This window comes from Lichenostomus cassidix, unplaced genomic scaffold, assembly GCF_008360975.1.
Source record: "Lichenostomus cassidix isolate B80296 unplaced genomic scaffold, HeHo_3.0 HiC_scaffold_37, whole genome shotgun sequence".
In the NCBI taxonomy this organism is placed as follows: Eukaryota; Metazoa; Chordata; class Aves; order Passeriformes; family Meliphagidae; genus Lichenostomus; species Lichenostomus cassidix.
This window is the reverse complement of record NW_028147279.1, coordinates 1,540,316-1,558,495: the sequence shown is the minus strand read 5'-3', so window position 1 is coordinate 1,558,495 and position 18,180 is coordinate 1,540,316. Positions and strand designations below refer to the sequence as shown.

General features: G+C 47.9%; 2 protein-coding genes and 1 long non-coding RNA gene across 14 annotated transcripts in view; 1 reads left to right on the top strand and 2 right to left on the bottom strand.

Moving 5' to 3' along the window:
- Positions 1-235: 235 nt before the first annotated feature.
- Positions 236-7,182, top strand: LOC146423583 (uncharacterized). Of its 3 annotated transcripts, XM_085044654.1 has the most exons (6): positions 238-399; positions 3,606-3,719; positions 4,480-4,536; positions 6,193-6,315; positions 6,842-6,955; positions 7,081-7,182. In XM_085044654.1, exons 1-6 carry the CDS (start codon positions 262-264, stop codon positions 7,156-7,158), a joined length of 624 nt encoding a protein of 207 aa, XP_084900780.1. In that variant the 5' UTR covers positions 238-261; the 3' UTR covers positions 7,159-7,182. The 3 variants fall into 3 exon arrangements, with proteins under 3 accessions (XP_084900782.1, XP_084900781.1, XP_084900780.1); XM_085044656.1 differs by lacking the exon at positions 6,193-6,315 and having other exon boundaries at positions 236-399; XM_085044655.1 differs by lacking the exon at positions 3,606-3,719 and having other exon boundaries at positions 237-399.
- Positions 7,183-9,726: 2,544 nt separating this feature from the next.
- Positions 9,727-11,194, bottom strand: LOC146423582 (uncharacterized). 2 transcript variants are annotated; one of them, XR_014847505.1, is made up of 3 exons: positions 11,018-11,079; positions 10,736-10,974; positions 9,727-10,563 (listed from the first exon to the last, which is right to left on the bottom strand). It is a non-coding gene; the product is annotated as an uncharacterized LOC146423582 (long non-coding RNA). The 2 variants fall into 2 exon arrangements; XR_014847504.1 differs by having other exon boundaries at positions 9,727-10,974; positions 11,018-11,194.
- Positions 11,195-11,231: 37 nt separating this feature from the next.
- Positions 11,232-18,180, bottom strand: part of LOC146423581 (uncharacterized) — a 32,179-nt gene continuing 25,230 nt past the window's right edge. For 8 of the 9 annotated variants that reach the window (XM_085044708.1, XM_085044713.1, XM_085044712.1 and 5 more), the window contains 3 exons: positions 17,799-17,882; positions 14,548-14,677; positions 11,232-11,860 (listed from right to left, as the gene is read on the bottom strand). In XM_085044708.1, coding sequence (XP_084900834.1) covers positions 11,585-11,860; positions 14,548-14,677; positions 17,799-17,882 — 490 coding nt within the window. In that variant the 3' untranslated portion in view covers positions 11,232-11,584. The remainder of the gene's footprint in view (positions 11,861-14,547; positions 14,678-17,798; positions 17,883-18,180) is intronic. The other variant, XM_085044709.1, reaches the window with a different exon arrangement.

Genomic DNA, 18,180 nt, shown 5'->3' with positions numbered 1-18,180 from the left:
TTGGGATTTTTTCCCCCCAAAATTCCGTCGCGAATTCCAAAAATTCGACACCAAAATCTTGTCAATTTTTTTCCCCCTAAAATCGACTAAAAACCGATTAATTCAAAACCCATAAAAATTTTTTTTAAAAATTTAAAAAATTTTGGGATTTTTCCTCACCTTATTGGGTTTGTTTGCATGAATGACGTCATAAGGGGCGTGGCTAACGACCAACCAATCACGTCAGTGGGCGTGGCCGGCAAGCCCCGCCCCCTTTCCAAGATGGCGGAGGTGGTGCTGCTGACCCGCGTGCTGCCGGGGGGGGGAGGGGCGGCGGGGGGCGTGGCCAGCGCCCCTCCCCCACCCCAGCGCCCCCTCCCCAAACTGGGGAAACTGTGGGGAGAGCCGCTGGCGCTGGGGGTGAGAACTGGGAGGGACTGGTTTATACTGGGAGGGACTGGGAGGGACTGGGGGGAGAAAACGCGGCGGTTTTGGGGTGAAAAATGGGGATTTTGGGGTGAAAAATGGGGATTTTGGGGTGGAAAATGGGAGTTTAAGGGTTAAAAGTGGGAGTTAAAGGGTTAAAAATTGGACTGGTTTATACTGGTTTGGACTGGGAGGGACTGGGATGGAACTGGTTTATACTGGGAGGGACTGGGATTAAACTGGGAGGGACTGCGAGGGACTCGGGGGAGAAAACGTGGAGGTTTTGGGGTGAAAAATGAGGATTTTGGGGTTAAAAATGGGAGTTTTGGGGGTTAAGAATGAACTGGTTTATACTGGGATTGACTGGGAGGAGAAAACGCGGCGGTTTTGGGGTGGAAAATGGGGATTTAAGGGTTAAAAGTGGGAGTTAAAGGGTTAAAAATTGGACTGATTTGGACTGGGACGGACTGGGATGGAACTGGTTTATACTGGGAGGGACTGGGATTGGACTGGGAGGGACTGGGGGGAGAAAACGTGGTGGTTTTGGGGTGGAAAATGGGGATTTTAGGGGTGAAAAATGGGGATTTTGAAGGGGAAAATGGGAGTTTTAGGGGTTAAAAATGAACTGGTTTATACTGGGAGGGGCTGGGATCAAACTGGTTTATACTGGTTTATACTGGGAGGGTCTGGGAGGAGAAAACGCGGTGATTTTGGGGTGAAAATTGGGGATTTTGAGGGGGAAAACGGGGATTTTAGGGCTTAAAAATGAACTGGTTTATACTGGGAGGGAACTGGGAGGCAACTGGGATGGACTGGGAGTGAACTGGGAGGGACTGGGAGGGAACTGGTTTATACTGGGAGGGAACTGGGTTATAGTGGTTTGGACTGGGAGGGGCTGGAGGGACAAAACGCGGTGGTTTTGGGGTGAAAAATGGGGATTTTAGGGGGAAAATTGGAGTTTAAGGGTTAAAAATGAACTGGGTTATACTGGGATGGACTGGGATTAAACTGGGATATAGTGGGATGGAACTGGGAGGGACTGGGAGTGAACTGGGAGGGACTGGAGGGAGAAAACGTGGTGGTTTTGGGGTGAAAAATGGGGATTTTGGGGTGAAAATTGGGAGTTTAAGGGTTAAAAATGAACTGGTTTATACTGGGAGGGAACTGGGATGGAACTGGGAGTAACATCTGAGTAAAGGGTGAGTAGGGACTGAGTAGAGGTGAAGAGAGGGAGAGCAGAGCTGAGAGTAAAGTGTGAGTAAAGTGAGAGTAAAGTGTGAGTAAAATCAGAGTTAAAATCTGAATAAAGTCTGAGTAAGGGCAGAGAAAAGTCTGAGTAAAGTCTGAGTAAGGGGAGAGTAAAATCCGAGTGAAGTCAGAGAAAAGTCAGAGAAAAGTCTGAGTAAGGGGAGAGAAAAGGATGAGTAAAGTCAGAGTAAAGGGTGAGTAAAGTGTGCGTAAAGTCTGAATAATGGGAGAGAAAAATCTTAGTAAAGCCTGAGTAAAGTCAGAGTAAGGGGAGAGAAAAGGCTGAATAAGGTCTGAGTAAAGTCAGAGCAAGGGGAGAGTAAAGGCTGAATAAAGTCTGAGTAAGGGGAATGTAAAGTGTGAGTAAAGTCTGAGTAAGGGGAGAGAAAAGCCTGAGTAAAGTCAGAGTAAGGGGAGAGTAAAGTCTGAGCAAGGGGAGAGAAAAGTCTGAGTAAAGCATGAGTAAAGTCAGAGTAAGGGGAGAGTAAAGGCTGATCAAGGGGAGAGAAAAGGCTGAATAAAGGCTGAGTAAGGGAAATGTAAAGGGTGAGTAAAGTCAGAGTAAGGGGAGAGAACAATCCGAGTAAAGCCTGAGTAAAGTCAGAGTAAGGGGAGAGTAAAGTCTGAGCACGGGGAGAGAAAAGGCCGAATAATGTCTGAGTAAGGGGAATGTAAAGTGTGAGTAAAGTCTGAATGAGGGAGAGTAAAGTCCGAGTAAAGTCAGAGCAAAGCCTGAGTAAGGGGAGAGAAAAGGCAGAATGAAGTCAGAGTACAGGCAGAGTAAACAGTGAGTAAGCAGTGAGTAAACAGCGAGAGAGGATTGAGTAAGAGCTGAGTAAAGGTGAGGGAGCGGAGTGGGGGAGGGGCGGGTTGGAGTCCTTTTTTGGGGTGATTTTGGGGTGGGGGAGGGGCGATTCTGGCTCCTTTTTGGGGCAATTTTGGCTCCTTTTTGGGGCAATTTTGGGGGTGATTTTGGCCCTTTTTTGGGATGATTTCGGCTCCTTTTTGGGGCATTTTTGGCTCCTTTTTTGGGCAATTTTGCTCCTTTTTGGAGGCAAATTTTGCTCATTTTTGGGCTCAATTTCGGCTCCTTTTTGGGTCAATTTCCACTCGTTTTTGAGTCAATTTCCTCTCCATTTTTGGTGTCAATTTTTGCTCATTTTTGGCTCAATTTCCACTCATTTTTTGGTCAATTTTCACTCCTTTTTGGGTCAATTTCCTCTCCATTTTTGGGTTAATTTCCACCCATTTTTGGCTCAATTTCCTCTCATTTTTTGTGTCAATTTTTGCTCATTTTTGGCTCAATTTCTACTCATTTTTGGCTCAATTTCCACTCATTTTTGGGTCAATTTCCACCCATTTTTGGCTCAATTTCCTCTCATTTTTTGTGTCAATTTTTGCTCATTTTTGGCTCAATTTCTACTCATTTTTGGCTCAATTTCCACCCATTTTTGGCTCAATTTCCTCTCATTTTTTGTGTCAACTTTTGCTCATTTTTGGCTCAATTTCCACTCATTTTTGGGTCAATTTTCACTCCTTTTTGGGTCAATTTCCTCTCCATTTTTGGGTCAATTTCCACCCATTTTTGGCTCAATTTCCACCCATTTTGGCTCAATTTCCTCTCATTTTTTGTGTCAACTTTTGCTCATTTTTGGCTCAATTTCCACTCATTTTTGGGTCAATTTCCACCCATTTTTGGCTCAATTTCTACTCATTTTTGGGTCAATTTTCACTCCTTTTTGGGTCAATTTCCACCCATTTTTGGGTCAATTTCGACCCATTTTTGCCTCAATTTCCCCTCCTTTCCCCCAGTGGGCGTGGCTTAGCGATCTGGGCGTGTCCTCCCACCTGTCAATCACCCACAGTAGGCGTGGCTTAGCGATCTGGGCGTGTCCTCCCACCTGTCAATCACCCACAGTGGGCGTGGCCTGACCCCGCCCCTCCCCCCCCAGGTGTCTCAGGTGCTTTTGGGCTTCAGCCAGGTGAGCCTGGGCGTGTCCCTGCTGGTGGCCCTGGGAGACCCCGTGGGAGCCCAGCTGGGGGCGCCGCTGGGCTGCGGGGCGGCGGTGAGAGAGACTGGGAGGGACTGGGAGGGACTGGGATTAAACTGGGAGGGACTGGGAGGGGCTGGGGAGAGAAAACGGGGCGGTTTTGGGGTGAAAAATGGGGATTTTGGGGTGAAAAATGGGGATTTAGGGGTGAAAATGGGGATTTTGGGGGGGAAAGTGGAGATTTCGGGGTTAAAAATGAACTGGTTTAGACTGGGAGGGACTGGGATGGAACTGGGAGGGAACTGGGAGGAGAAAACGTGGCGGTTTTGGGGTGAAAAATGGGGATTTTGGGGTGAAAAATGGGAGTTTTAGGGGTTAACAATGGACTGGTTTATACTGGGATGGACTGGGTTATACTGGTTTATACTGGGATGGACTGGGAGGAAAAAATGTGGCGGTTTTGGGGTGAAAAATGGGGATTTTAGGGGCAAAAACGGGACTGGGAGGGACTGGTTTATACTGGTTTATACTGGGATGTACTGGGAAGAGAAAACACGGAGGTTTTGGGGTGAAAAATGGGGATTTTAGGGGAGAAAATTGTGGGGTTTAGGGGTAAAAATGGGACTGGTTTATACTGGTTTATACTGGGAGGGAAAAACCGTGTGGTTTTGGGGTGAAAAATGGGGATTTTGGGGGCAAAAATGGGGATTTTGGGGTGGAAATGGGACTTTAAGGGATAAAAATGGGAACTGGTTTATACTGGGAGGGACTGGAGGTCACTCTGGGGTCACTCAGGGTCACTCTGGGGTCACTCAGGGTCACCCTGTCCCCACAGTTGGTCATCTCGGGGTCAATGCTGGCAGCCATGGCCAAAAACCCCTCAGCGGGGAGGGTGAGTTTTGGGGCCATTTTGGGAAATTTTGGGACAATTTGGGGACATTTTGGGGCATTTTTGGGACACTTTGGGGCATTTTGGGGCATTTTTTTGGCATTTTAGGGACATTTTTGGGTCATTTTGGGTCATTTTGGATCATTTTTGGGGTCATTTTTGGGGCAATTTTGGGGCAATTTTGGGGTCATTTTGGGGTCAGTTTTGGTTATTTTGGGGCAATTTTGGGGTTATTTTTTGGGATAATTTTTTGGTAATTTTTGGGGTCAATTTGGGGTAATTTTCGGGTCAATTTTGGGTCAAATTTTGTGCATTTTTGGGTCAATTTGAAGTGAGATTTTTAGGGTCACTCAGTGGTCACTCAGTGGTCACTCACTGGTCACTCAGTGGTCACTCATTGATCACTCCCTGGTCACTCACTGGTCACTCACTGGTCACTCTGGTCACTGTAGTCTCTCACTGGTCACTGGTCACTCAGTGTCACTCATGGTCACTCAGTGTCACTTACTGGTCACTCACTGGTCACTCAGTGGTCACTTTGGTCACTCTGGTCACTCTGGTCACTCAATGGTCACTCACTACTGGTCACTCGATCACTCATTGATCAGTCACTGATCACTCATTGGTCACTCATTGATCAGTCAATGGTCATTCACTAGTCACTCTGGTCACTCATTGATCACTCACTGGTCACTCTGGTCACTCAGTGTCAGTGGTCGCTCAGTGTCACTCAGTGATCATTCCCTGGTCACTCTGGTCACTCAGTGGTCACTCTGGTCACTCAGTGGTCACTCACTGGTCACTCAGTGGCACTCTGGTCGCTCAGTGGTCACTCTGGTCACTCAGTGGTCACTCACTGATCACTCATTGATCATTCATTGATCACTCGCTGGTCACTCAGTGTCACTCCCTGGTCACTCTGGTCACTCTGATCACTCACTGGTCACTCAGTTGTCACTCAGTGGTCACTCAGTGGTCACTCTGGTCACTCTGATCACTCACTGGTCACTCACCGGTCACTCAGAGATGTCCATTTTGGGTCAGATTTCGTCCATTTTTGGGTCAATTTTGACCCAGATTTTTGGGGTGTCACTCCCTGGTCACTCTGGTCACTCCCTGGTCACTCACTGATCACTCCCTGGTCACTCTGGTCCCTGTGGTCACTCTGGTCACTCCCTGGTCACTCTGGTCACTCCCTGGTCACTCTGGTCACTCCCTGGTCACTCACTGATCACTCCCTGGTCACTCTGGTGCCTGTGGCCACTCTGGTCACTCAGTGGTCACTCTGGTCCCTGTGCTCCCCCAGGCCTGTGCGGCTCTGGCGCTGTCACTGGTCACTCCCTGGTCACTTTGGTCACTCTAGGCACTCTGGTCACTCAGTGGTCACTCAGTGGTCACTCTGGTCACTCAGTGGTCACTCTGTGGTCACTCTGGTCACTCAGTGGTCACTCAGTGGTCACTCTGGTCACTCTGTGGTCACTCTGTGGTCACTCAGTGGTCACTCTGGTCACTCAGTGGTCACTCTGGTCACTCATGGTCACTCCCTGGTCACTCAATGTCACTCCCTGGTCACTCAGTGATCACTCAGTGGTCACTCTGGTCACTCAGTGGTCACTCTGGTCACTCAGTGATCACTCAGTGGTCACTCTGCTCCCCCAGGCGCGGGCGGCTCTGGCGCTGACCATCACTGCGGCCATCCTGTCCTTCCTGTCCCTGGGGCTCCAGGCTCTGCTCCTCCCCCACAGCTGCCCGTGGTGCTTCCCCCTCAGTCCGGCCGCTCAGGTCAGTTTGGGGACAATTCCGGCGATTTTGGGCAATTTGGGGACATTTTGGGCAATTTCAGGGCATTTTGGGGTCGATTTTGGGGCAATTTTGGGGCAATTTTGAGTCAAATTTGGGTCAACATTTGATCATTTTTTTGGTCATTTTGGGTCATTTTTCATTCAGATTTTTTGGGTCATTTTGGGCTCAATTTTCAGGTCAATTTTAGATCATTTTGGGCTCAATTTTGGGGTCAATTTTCGGTCAATTTCAGATCATTTTGGGCCAATTTTAGATCATTTTGGGGTAAATTTTGGGGTCAACTTTAGATCATTTTGGGGTCAATTTTAGATCATTTCAGGGTAAATTTTGAGGTCAATTTCAGATCATTTTGGGCTCAATTTTGGGGTAACTTTTAGATAATTTTTGGTTTAATTTCAGATAATTTTTCGATAATTTTGGAATCAATTTGGGGCCAATTTCAGGTTTATTTCAGATCATTTTTCACCCAATTTCCCCTCTTTTCCCCCATTTTTCCATCCACCAGGGGGCGCTGCTGGGCACCCAGGTGCTGCTGATGACGTCATCGGCGGCGGGGGCGGTGCTCGCTGTGATTGGCTGCGTGTCGGCCAGCCGGGCCCGCCCCAGGGCGGGGCCAGCGGTGAGTGACAGGTGGTGGGCGTGGCCTGGGCGAGTAAATAAGGGCGGGGCTTATATAGCGTATAACTTCCTTATATGGGCAAAGGGGCGTGGCCTCACTGACCACGCCCCTTTCCCCTCCCCCAGCCTGTCGTGATCTACCAAACAGCACTTCCGGCCCCGGGGGCGGGGCCAGCCGAGGCCACGCCCACCGAGCAGCAATAAAGACCAATCGCGGCTGAGATCTCACCTGGCTCCGCCCCCTTCCTGTCGTCTGATTGGCTGGGGTGGGGGTGACGTCATCGGTGGCGCTGGGAGCCAAACTGGGAGCAACTGGGAGGTTTTTTCCCATTTCCTGCCCTTTTTCCCTCAAATTTCCCACCATTTTTTCATCAAATTTTCTGTCTTTTTTCACTCAAATTTTCTGCCTTTTTTGCTTCAAATTTTCTGCCTTTTTTCACTCAAATTTCCTGTGTTTTTTCCTCTCACATTTCCTGCCATTTTCCCTCAAATTTTCTGTCCTTTTTTCCTCAGATTTTCTGTCCTTTTTTCCTCAAATTTCCTGTCCCTTTGTCCTACAAATTTTCTGCCTTTTTTCCCCTCATATTTCCAGCCCTTTTCTCCTCAAATTTCCCAAAATTTTCCCCTCACGTTTCTGGCCCGTTTTCCCTCAAATTTCCTGCCATTTTTGCCTCATTTTTCCCAGTTTCCCCCTCACATTTTCCGCCCTTTTCCCTCAAATTTTCTGCCATTTTTGCCTAATTTTTCTCAGTTTCCCCCTCACTTTTCCCTCCATTTTCCCCTCACATTTTCTTCACTTTTCCCTCCATTTTCCCCTCACATTTTCTTCACTTTTCCCTCCATTTCCCCCTCACATTTCCAGCCCTTTTTTCCCCTCAAATTTCCTGCCATTTTCGCCTAACTTTTCTCAGTTTTCCCCTCATATTTTCTTCACTTTTCCCTCCATTTTCCCCTCACATTTCCCGCCTTCTTTCCTCACATTTCCTGCCATTTTTGCCTCATTTTTCTCACTGTTTTCCCTCACATTTCCTGCCTTTTTCCCCTCACAATTCCTGCCTTTTCCCTCACAATTCCTGCCCTTTTCCCCCCAAATTTCCTGCCTTTTTTCCCTCACATTTCCCACCATTTTCTCCTCAAATTTCCCACCCTTTTCCCCTCATGTTTCCTGCCACTTTTGCCTCGAATTTCCTACCCTTTTCCCCTCAAATTTTCTGCCTTTTTTCCCTTACACTTCCAGCCCTTTTCTCCTCACATTTCCCACCCTTTTCCCCTCGCATTTCTGGCCCCTTTTTTCTCAATTATTTTGCCTTTTCCCCCTCATGTTTCCCACCTTTTTTCCCCTCACATTTCCCACCCTTTTCCCCTGGTTTTCCACCCTTTTCCCTCTAATTTTCTGTCCTTTTTCCCTCAAATTTCCTGCCTTTTCTCCTCAAATTTCCCACCATTTTCTCCTCACATTTCTGGCCCGTTTTCCCTCAAATTTCCTGCCCTTTTTGCCTCATTTTTCCCAGTTTCCCTCTCACATTTTCCACCCTTTCCCCTCAAATTTTCTGTCCTTTTTTCCCCTCAAATTTCCTGCCTTTCCCCCTCACATTTCCAGCCCTTTTCACCTCATTTTCCCACTCTTTTCCCCTCACTTTTCCCATATTTTCTCCCCCTCATGTTTCCATTTTTCCCTCACATTTCCCTCCATTTCCCCCTCAGGTTTTCCACTCTTTCCTCCTCACATTTTCCTCACTTTTCCCTCCATTTTCCCCTCACATTTTCTTCACTTTTCCCTCCATTTTCCCCTCACATTTCCTGCCCTTTTTCCCCTCAAATTTCCTGCCATTTTCACCTAATTTTTCTCACTGTTTTCCCCTCACATTTCCCTCCATTTTCCCCTCACATTTTCTTCATTTTTCCCTCCATTTTCCCCTCACATTTCCTGCCTTTTTTCCTCAGATTTCCTGCCATTTTCGCCTAATTTTTCTCAGTTTTCCCTCACATTTCCCCTCATTTTTCCCCTCACAATTCCTGCCCTTTTTCCCTCAAATTCCCCATTTCCCCTCATTTTTCCCACTATTTCCTCTCACTTTTCCCTCCATTTTCCCCTGAGATTTTCTGCCCTTTCCTCCTCACGTTTTCCTCACTTTTCCCTCCATTTTCCCCTCACATTTCCCGCCTTTTTTCCTCAAATTTCTTGCCATTTTTGCCTAATTTTTCTCTCTTTTCCCGTCACATTTCTCACCTTTTTCCCTCCTCACGTTTCCCACCCCTTTCCCCTCAAATTTTCCGCTGGTTTTGCCTCATTTTCCCCTCCGTTCTCCCCTCACATTTCCCTTTTTTCGTCAAATTTCCTGCCTTTTCACCTCATTTTTCCCACTATTTTCCCCTCACTTTTCCCATCTTTTCTCCCCTCATGCTTCCCTCCATTTTCCCCTCAAATTTTCTGCATTTTTTCCCTCAAATTTCCTGCCTTTTTCCCTCACACTTCCCACCATTTTCCCCTCAAATTTTCTACATTTTTTCCCTCAAATTTCCTGCCTTTTCCCCCTCAAATTTCCCACCATTTTCCCCTCAAATTTTCTGCCCTTTTCCCCTCAAATTTCCTGCCTTTTTCCCTCACATTTCCCACCATTTTCTCCTCAAATTTCCAGCCCTTTTCCCCCTCATATTTCCAGCCATTTTTACCTCATTTTTCCCACTCTTTCCCTCTCATTTTCCCCCACATTTCCACCCCAAAAACCCCAGAAAAACAGATTTTTTCCCCAAATTCCCACCAGGCAGAGCTCCAATCAATGTCTTTATTGCGGGCGGAGCTCGCGCCGCCTTTAAATTAACATACAAAACCCGAAACTCCCAAAAACACCCGGAAACGCCCCAAAAAAATGCTGCGGGGGGAGGGGCTGGACCCATTTTTTGGAGGGAAATTGGGGAAGGGGCGTGGTCAAGTCCGTGGGAGGGGCTTGGGGGGTCTGTGGGAGGAGTTTGAGGGGAAGGGGGGCTTGGAGGCATCTCAAGGACTTCCAAAATTTCATTCTTGTGATTTTTGGGTCTTCCCAGCTGGTTGGAGGCATCTCAAGGACTTCCAAAATTTTATTTTTCATGATTTTTGGGTCTTCCCAGTTGGTTGGAGGCATCTCAAGAACTTCCAAATATTCATTTTCATGATTTTTGGGTCTTCCCAGTTGACTGGAGGCATCTCAAGAACTTCCAAATATTCATTTTCATGATTTTTGGGTCTTCCCAGTTGACTGGAGGCATCTCAAGGACTTCCAAAATTTCATTTTTCAAGATTTTTGGGTCTTCCCAGTTGGTTGGAGGCATCTCAAGAACTTCCAAATATTCATTTTCCTGATTTTTGGGTCTTCCCAGTTGGCTGGAGGCATCTCAAGAACTTCCAAAATTTTATTCTTGTGATTTTAGGGTCTTCCCAGTTGACTGGAGGCATCTCAAGAACTTCCAAAATTTCATTCTCATGATTTTTGGGTCTTCCCAGTTGGTTGGAGGCATCTCAAGAACTTCCAGGGGCACCTCAAGATCTTCTCCCCATGATTCCTGGTTGACCTCCAAGACTCTTGATTGGCCACCATGGCTCTTGGTTGACCACCACGATTCTTGGTTGACCTTCAAGACTCTTGGTTGGCCACTATGGCTCTGGGTTGACCACCGCGATTCTCGGTTGAGCACCATGGCTCTTGGTTGACCTCCAAGACTCTTGGTTGACTACAAGCACCTCAAGAACATCTCAAGATCTTCTTCCCATGACGATTGGTTGACCACCATGGCTCTTGGTGACCACCATGACTCTTGGTTGACCACCATGGCTCTGGGTTGATCTCCACAACTCTTGGTTGACCTCCAAATCTCTCAGTTGACTTCCATGATTCTCAGTTGACCACCATGACTCTTGGTTGACCTCCAACACTCTTGGTCATCTCCAAGATTCTCTGTTGACCTCCACAACTCTTGGTTGGCCACCACGGTTCTTGGTTGACCTCCATCACTTTTGGTTGACCTCCAAGACTCTTGGTTGACCTCCAAGACTCTCAGTTGACTTCCATCATTCTCAGTTGACCACCATGACTCTCGGTTGACCTCTGTGACTCTTGGTTGACCATCATGGCTCTCGGTTGACCACCACAACTCTTGGTTGACCTCCAACACTCTTAGTCATCTCCAAGATTCTCTGTTGACCTCCACAACACCTGATTGGCCACCACGATTCTTGGTTGGCCACCACAACTCTTGGTTGGCCACCATGGTTGACCAACTCTTGGTCACGGTGATCTCCACAACTCTTAGTTGATCTCCATGATTCTTGGTTGACCTCCACAACTCTTGGTTGATCTCCACAACACCTGGTTGACCCCAACAACTCTTCCTTGACCTCCACAACTCCTGGTCGACCTCCACAACTCCTGGTCAACCTCCATGATTCCTGGTTGACCTCCACAACACCTGGTCAACCTCCATGATTCCTGGTTGACCTGCACATCACCCACACCCCCCACCACCACCACCTCCAACCACCCGCAGAACCTCTCCATCCTCCCATACCTCCATCCCACCGCCCCGACGACCCCTGAGGACCACCTGAAGCCCACCTAGAACCACCTGAAGACCACCCACCACCACCCCCGGGGGCTCAGTTGAGGAACCGGCGGCACCGCCGAGCGCCGCAGTTGCAGGGCAGCTTGGCGGCGGGTTCCTCGATGGGGAACTTGTAGTCGTAGGTGAGCTCCTCGCCGCGCAGGATGCGGCGCAGGGCGAAGATGACGATGCGCTTGTGGCCCTCGACGTGGATGACGCGCGAGTAGCAGTTGGGCTCGCAGGAGTGGTTGATGAAGCGCGCGGCGCTGCCGTGCATGGTGGCGTCCACCACCTCGGCCTCGTCGATGCGGAACATGTAGCAGCCGATGCCCTGCGGGGAGGGCGGGGCGGTCAGTGGGGGTGGTGGTCAGTGGGGGTGTGGTCAAGGGTTGGGTCATGGTCAAGGGTGGGGTGTGGTCAAGGGTTGGGTTGTGGTCAAGGCTTGAGGTCATGGTCAAGGGTGGGGTGTGGTCAAGGGTTGGGGACATCATTAATGGTTGGGGACATCATTAGTGGTTGGGGACATCATTGGTGGTTGGGTCATGGTCAAGGCTTGTGATGGTCAAGGGTTGGGGACATCATGAATGGCGTCACGGTCAAGGGTTGGGGACATGGAGCAGCCGATGCCCTGCGGGGAGGGCGGGGCGGTCAGTGGGGGTGGTCAGTGGGGGTATGGTCAAGGGTTGGTGACATCATTAATGGTTGGGGACATCATTAGTGGTTGGGTCACGGTCAAGGGTTGTGATGGTCAAGGGTTGGGTTGTGGTCAAGGGTTGGGGACACCATCAAGGGTTGGGGACATTAATGGTGGGGTCATGGTCAAGAGTTGGGGACATCATGAATGGTTGGGGACATTAATGGTTGGGTCATGGTCAAGGGCTGGGCTGTGGTCAAGGGTTGAGGACATCGTTAACGGTTGGGGACATTAACGGTGGAGGACACCAAGAGTTGAGGACATCATGAATGGTTGTGGTCATGGTCAAGGGTTGGGGACATCATGAATGGTTGGGGACATTAATGGTGGGGTCATGGTGAAGGGTGGGGTGTGGTCAAGGGTTGAGGACATCGTTAACGGTTGGGGACATTAACGGTGGAGGACACCAAGAGTTGAGGACATCATGAATGGTTGTGGTCATGGTCAAGGGTTGGGGACATCATTAACGGGGTCATGGCCAAGGGTTGGGGACATCATGAATGGTTGTGGTCATGGTCAAGGGTTGGGGACATCATTAACGGGGTCATGGCCAAGGGTTGGGGACATCATGAATGGTTGTGGTCATGGTCAAGGGTTGGGGACATCATTAACGGGGTCATGGTCAAGGGTTGGGGACATCATTCATGGGGTCATGGCCAAGGGTTGGGTCATGGCCAAGGGTTGGGGACATTAATGGTTGAGGACATCATGAATGGTTGGGTCATGGTCAAGGGTTGGGTTGTGGTCAAGGTTTGAGTGTCCCCAAGCTGTCCCCAGGGTCTCCCCAATTTTTCAGCCCTTCCCTCCCATTTTTTGAGGTTTTCCCCCCAAATTTTCGGGTTTTTCCCCCAAATTTTCAGGTTTTTATGCCCCAAATTTTCAGGTTTTTCCCCCAAATTTTCAGGTTTTTTTCCCCCAAATTTTCAGGTTTTTCCCCCAAATTTTTGGGATTTTCCCCCAAATTTTCGGGTTTTTCCCCCAAATTTTTGGGATTTTCCCCCAAATTTTCGGGTTTTTCCCCCAAATTTTCGGGTTTTTCCCCCAAGCTTTTGGGTTTTCCCCCAAATTTTCGGGTTTTCCCCCAAATTTTCAGGTTTTTCCCCAAATTTTCGGGTTTTTCCCCCAAATTTTCGGGTTTTCCCTGCTTTGGGTTTTCCCCAAATTTTCGGGTTTTTCCCCCAAATTTTTGGGTTTTCCCAAATTTTCGGGTTTTCCCAAATTTTCAGGTTTTCCCCCAAATTTTAGGTTTCCCCAAATTTTCGGGTTTTTCCCCAAATTTTCGGGTTTTTCCCCCAAATTTTAGGGTTTTTCCCCCAAATTTTTGGGATTTTCCCCCAAATTTTTGGGATTTTCCCCAAATTTCAGGGATTTCCCCCAAATTTTTGGGATTTTCCCCAAATTTTTGGGTTTTGCCCTAAATTTTTGGGTTTTCCCCCAAATTTTAGGGTTTTCCCCAAATTTTCGGGTTTTTCCCCCAAATTTTCAGGTTTTCCCCAAAATTTTGGGGTTTTTCCCCTAAGCTTTTGGGATTTCCCCAAATTTTCGGGTTCTTCCCCCAAATTTTTGGGATTTTCCCCAAATTTGGTCCCAAATTTTCGGGTTTTTCCCCCAATTTTGGGGATTTTCTCCTCCATTTTTGGGTCCCCAAAATTTCGGGGTTTTCCTTCTCCTGGATTCTCCCAAAATTTTGGGATTCCCCATTTTTTGGATCTCCCAAATTTCAGGGTTTTCCCTCTTTTCGAGTCTCCCCAAAGTTTTGGGATTTCCCCAAATTTTTGGGTTTTGCCCCCAAAATTTTTGGGTTTTCCCCCCAATTTTTGGGTTTTCCTTGCTTTTGGGTTTTCCCCCAAATTTTCGGGTTTTTCCCCAAATTTTAGGATTTTCCCCAAATTTTTCGGGATTTTCCCCCAAATTTTCGGATTTTCCCTACTTTTTCAGTTTGTTTTCCCCAATTTTGGGTTTTTCCAAATTTTTGGTTTTCCCCAAATTTTCGGTTTTTCCCCCAAATTTTTGGGATTTTCCCCAAATTTTGGGTTTTTCCAAATTTTGGTTTTCCCCCAAATTTGGGATTTTCCCCCAAATTTTTTGGTTTTTCCCCAAATTTTCGGGATTTTCCCCCAAAATTTTGGGATTTTTCTCCCAAATTTTGGGATTTTCCCCCAAACTTTGGGATTTCCCCCAAATTTTTGGGTTTTCCCCCAAATTTTCGGGTTTTCCCCCAAATTTTCGGGTTTTTCCCCCAAATTTTCGGGTTTTCCCCCAAATTTTCGGGTTTTTCCCCAAATTTTCGGGTTTTTCCCCCAAATTTTCGGGGTTTTCCCCACCTTGCTGTCGTAGAACTTCTCCCTCTTGTCGGTGAGCACGGAGCGCACGACGATTCCGGAATATTCTATCACCATCTCTCCGGCCTCGATGTTCCGCTTGCAGAACAGGCCGCGCCCGTGGATGGCCGAGCTGGGGGGGCACAGGGTCACCCCCAATCCCAAAAACCCCCAAATCCCAAAATTCCCGTGAAAATCCCATTAAAAGCAACAAAAATCCCATTAAAAACCTGAAAATCCCATTAAAAACACCCAAAATCCCATTAGAAAACCTAAAAATCCCACAAAAATCCCATTAAAAACAGCAAAAATCCCATTAAGAATCAAAAAAATCCCACAAAAATCCCAATAAAGGTCCCAAAATCCCCACAAAAATCCCACTAAAAACACAGAAAATCCTATAAAAATCCCATTAAAAATCCCAAAATCCCCACGAAAATCCCATTAAAAATTCCAAAAATCCCACTAAAATTCCCACAAAAATCCCACTAAAAATCCCAAAATTCCCACAAAAATCCCATTAAAAATCACAAAAATCCCACAAAAATCCCAAAATCCTGCTAAAAATCCACCCAGGAATCCCAAAAACCTCTCTGTCTGTGGATGGCCGAGCTGGGGGGGCACAGGGTCACCCCCAATCCCAAAAACCCCAAAATCCCAAAACCCCCACGAAAATCCCATTAAAAACAGCAAAAATCCCATCAAAAATCCCATTAAAAACACTGAAAATCCCATTAAAAATCCCAAAAATCCCACAAAAATCCCACTAACAATACTGAAAATCCCTTTAAAAATCCCAAAAATCCCACAAAAATCCCATTAAAAACAACGAAAATCCCATTAAAAACACCAAAAATCCCACAAAAATCCCATTAAAGACATCAAAAATCCCATTAAAAATTCCCAATGAAAATTCCAAAATCCCCACAAAAATCCCATTAAAAACACCAAAAATTCCATTAAAAATCACAAAAATCCCACAAAAATCCCATTAAAAACACCAAAAATCCCACAAAAATCCCATTAAAGACATCAAAAATCCCATTAAAAATTCCCAATGAAAATTCCAAAATCCCCACAAAAATCCCATTAAAAACACCAAAAATTCCATTAAAAATCACAAAAATCCCACAAAACCCCCAAAATTCCCAGAAAAAAATCCCAAAATCCCTCCAAAAATCCCACTAAAAACCCCAAAATTCCCACAAAAATCCCATTTAAAACCCCCAAAATTCCATTAAAAATCCCAAAAATCCCACAAAAATCACAAAATTCCCAGAACAAAATCCCAAAATCCCACAAAAATCCCATTAAAAACACTGAAAATCCTAATAAAAATCCCAAAAATCCCACAAAAATCCCACTAAAAACCCCAAAATCCCCACAAAAATTCCCATTAAGAACACTGAAAATCCCATTAAAAATCAAAAAAATCCCACAAAAATCCCATTAAAAACACCAAAAATCCCACAAAAATCCCAAAAATCCCACAAAAAACCCCAAAATTCCCACAAAAATCCCATTAAAAACATCCAAAATCCCATTAAAAATCCCAAAAATCCCACCAAAATCCCATTAAAAACCCCAAAATCCCCACAAAAATCCCACTAAAAACCCCAAAATCTCCACAAAAATCCCACTAAAAACACCCAAAATCCCATTAAAAATCAAAAAAACTCACAAAAATCCCAAAATTCCCTGAAAAAGATCCCAAAATCCCCCAAAAATCCCTTTAAAACCACACAAAATCCTATTAAATATCACAAAAATCCCACTAAAAACACCGAAAATCCCACCAAAAAACCCCAAAATCCCCCCAGGAATGCAGAAAACGTCACCAAAATCCACCCGGGAACTCTTAAATCCCCCAAAAATCCCCCCCAGGTGTGCCCAGGTGTGTTTCTATCCTCCCCAGGTGTGTTTTTAGCCCTCCCAGGTGTGCCCAGGTGTGCCCAAATGCCCCCCAGGTGTGGTTTTCTCCCCTCCAGGTGTGTTTTAAACCCCCCAGGTGTGTCCAAATGTGTCCCAGGTGTGCCCAGGTGTGTTTTTAACTCCCCAGGTGTGTTTTTATCCCTCCCAGGTGCCCCCAGGTGTGTCCAAATGTGTCCCAGGTGTGTTTTTAACCCCCCCAGGTGTCCCCAGCTGTCTCCAGGTGTCTCCAGGTGTCCCCAGGTGTGTCCCAGGTGCGTTTTAAACCCCCCAGGTGTGTTTTTACCCCCTCCAGGTGTGCCCAGGTGTGTTTTTATCCCTCCCAGGTGTCCCCAGGTGTGTCCCCAGGTGTGTCCCCAGGTGTCCCCAGGTGTGTTTTTAACCCCCCAGGTGTGTTTTTAACTCCCCAGGTTTCCCCAGGTGTGTCCCAGGTGTGCCCTGGTGTGTTTTATCCCTCCCAGGTGTACCCCAGGTGTGCCCAGGTGTATCCCAGGTGCCCCCAGGTGTGTTTTTAGCCCTCCCAGGTGTGTCCCAGGTGTGCCCAGGTGTATCCTAGGTGTCCCCAGCTGTCCCCAGGTGTATCCCACGTGTATCCCAGGTGTGCCCTGGTGTGTTTTTATCCCCCCCAGGTGTATTCCAGGTGTCCCCAGGTGTATCCCAGGTGTATCCCAGGTGTCCCCAAATGCCCCCAAGGTGTATCCCAGGTGCGCCCAGGTGTGTTTTATCCCTCCCAGGTGTGCCCAGGTGTGTTTTTAACCCCCCAGGTGCCCCCAGGTGTGCTCCAGGTGTGTCCCAGGTGCCCCCAGGTGTCCCCAGGTGCCCCCAGGTGTATCCCAGGTGTGTCCCAGGTGCCCCCAGGTACCCCCAGGTGTGTCCCAGGTGTCCCCAGGTGTGCCCCAGGTGTCCCCAGGTGCCCCCAGGTGTGTCCCAGGTGCCCCCAGGTGTCCCCAAATGCCCCCAAGGTGTATCCCAGGTGCGCCCAGGTGTGTTTTTATCCCTCCCAGGTGTGTCCCAGGTGTTTCCCAGGTGCCCCCAGGTGTGTTTTATCCCTCCCAGGTGTGCCTAGGTGTGTTTTTAACCCCCCAGGTGCCCCCAGGTGTGCCCCAGGTGCCCCCAGGTGTGTCCCCAGGTGTCCCCCAGGTGTGTTTTTATCCCTCCCAGGTGTCCCCAGGTGTGTCCCAGGTGCCCCCAGGTGTCCCCAGGTGTGTCCCAGGTGCCCCCAGGTGCCCCCAGGTGTGTCCCAGGTGTCCCCAGATGCCCCCAGGTGTGTTTTTATCCCTCCCAGGTGTCCCCAGGTGTCCCCAGGTGTGTCCCCCCCCACTCACCGGTACACCCCCACGGCCTCCTTGGCTGTTCTCTTCAGGTGCCGAAAGCGCATCGCCATGGGAAGCTCCAGGCTGGTGGCGCGGCTGGGAGGGCGTCAGGGGGTCCCCAGAACCCCCCGAAACCTCCCCAAAACCACCCCAAAATCGCCCCAAAAATACCCCAAAACTGCCCTGAAAATACCCCAAAACCACCCCAAAAAACTCCGAAAAAATCCGCCCAAAACCCCCCAAAACCTCCCCAGAAATACCCCAAAACCAGCCTCGAAAATACCCCAAAAATACCCCAAAACCACCCAAACCCCAAAAAATCCCCAAAACCCCGAAACCACCCCAAAAAACCCCGAAACTGCCCCAAAAAAATCCCCAAAACTTCCCCAAAAAT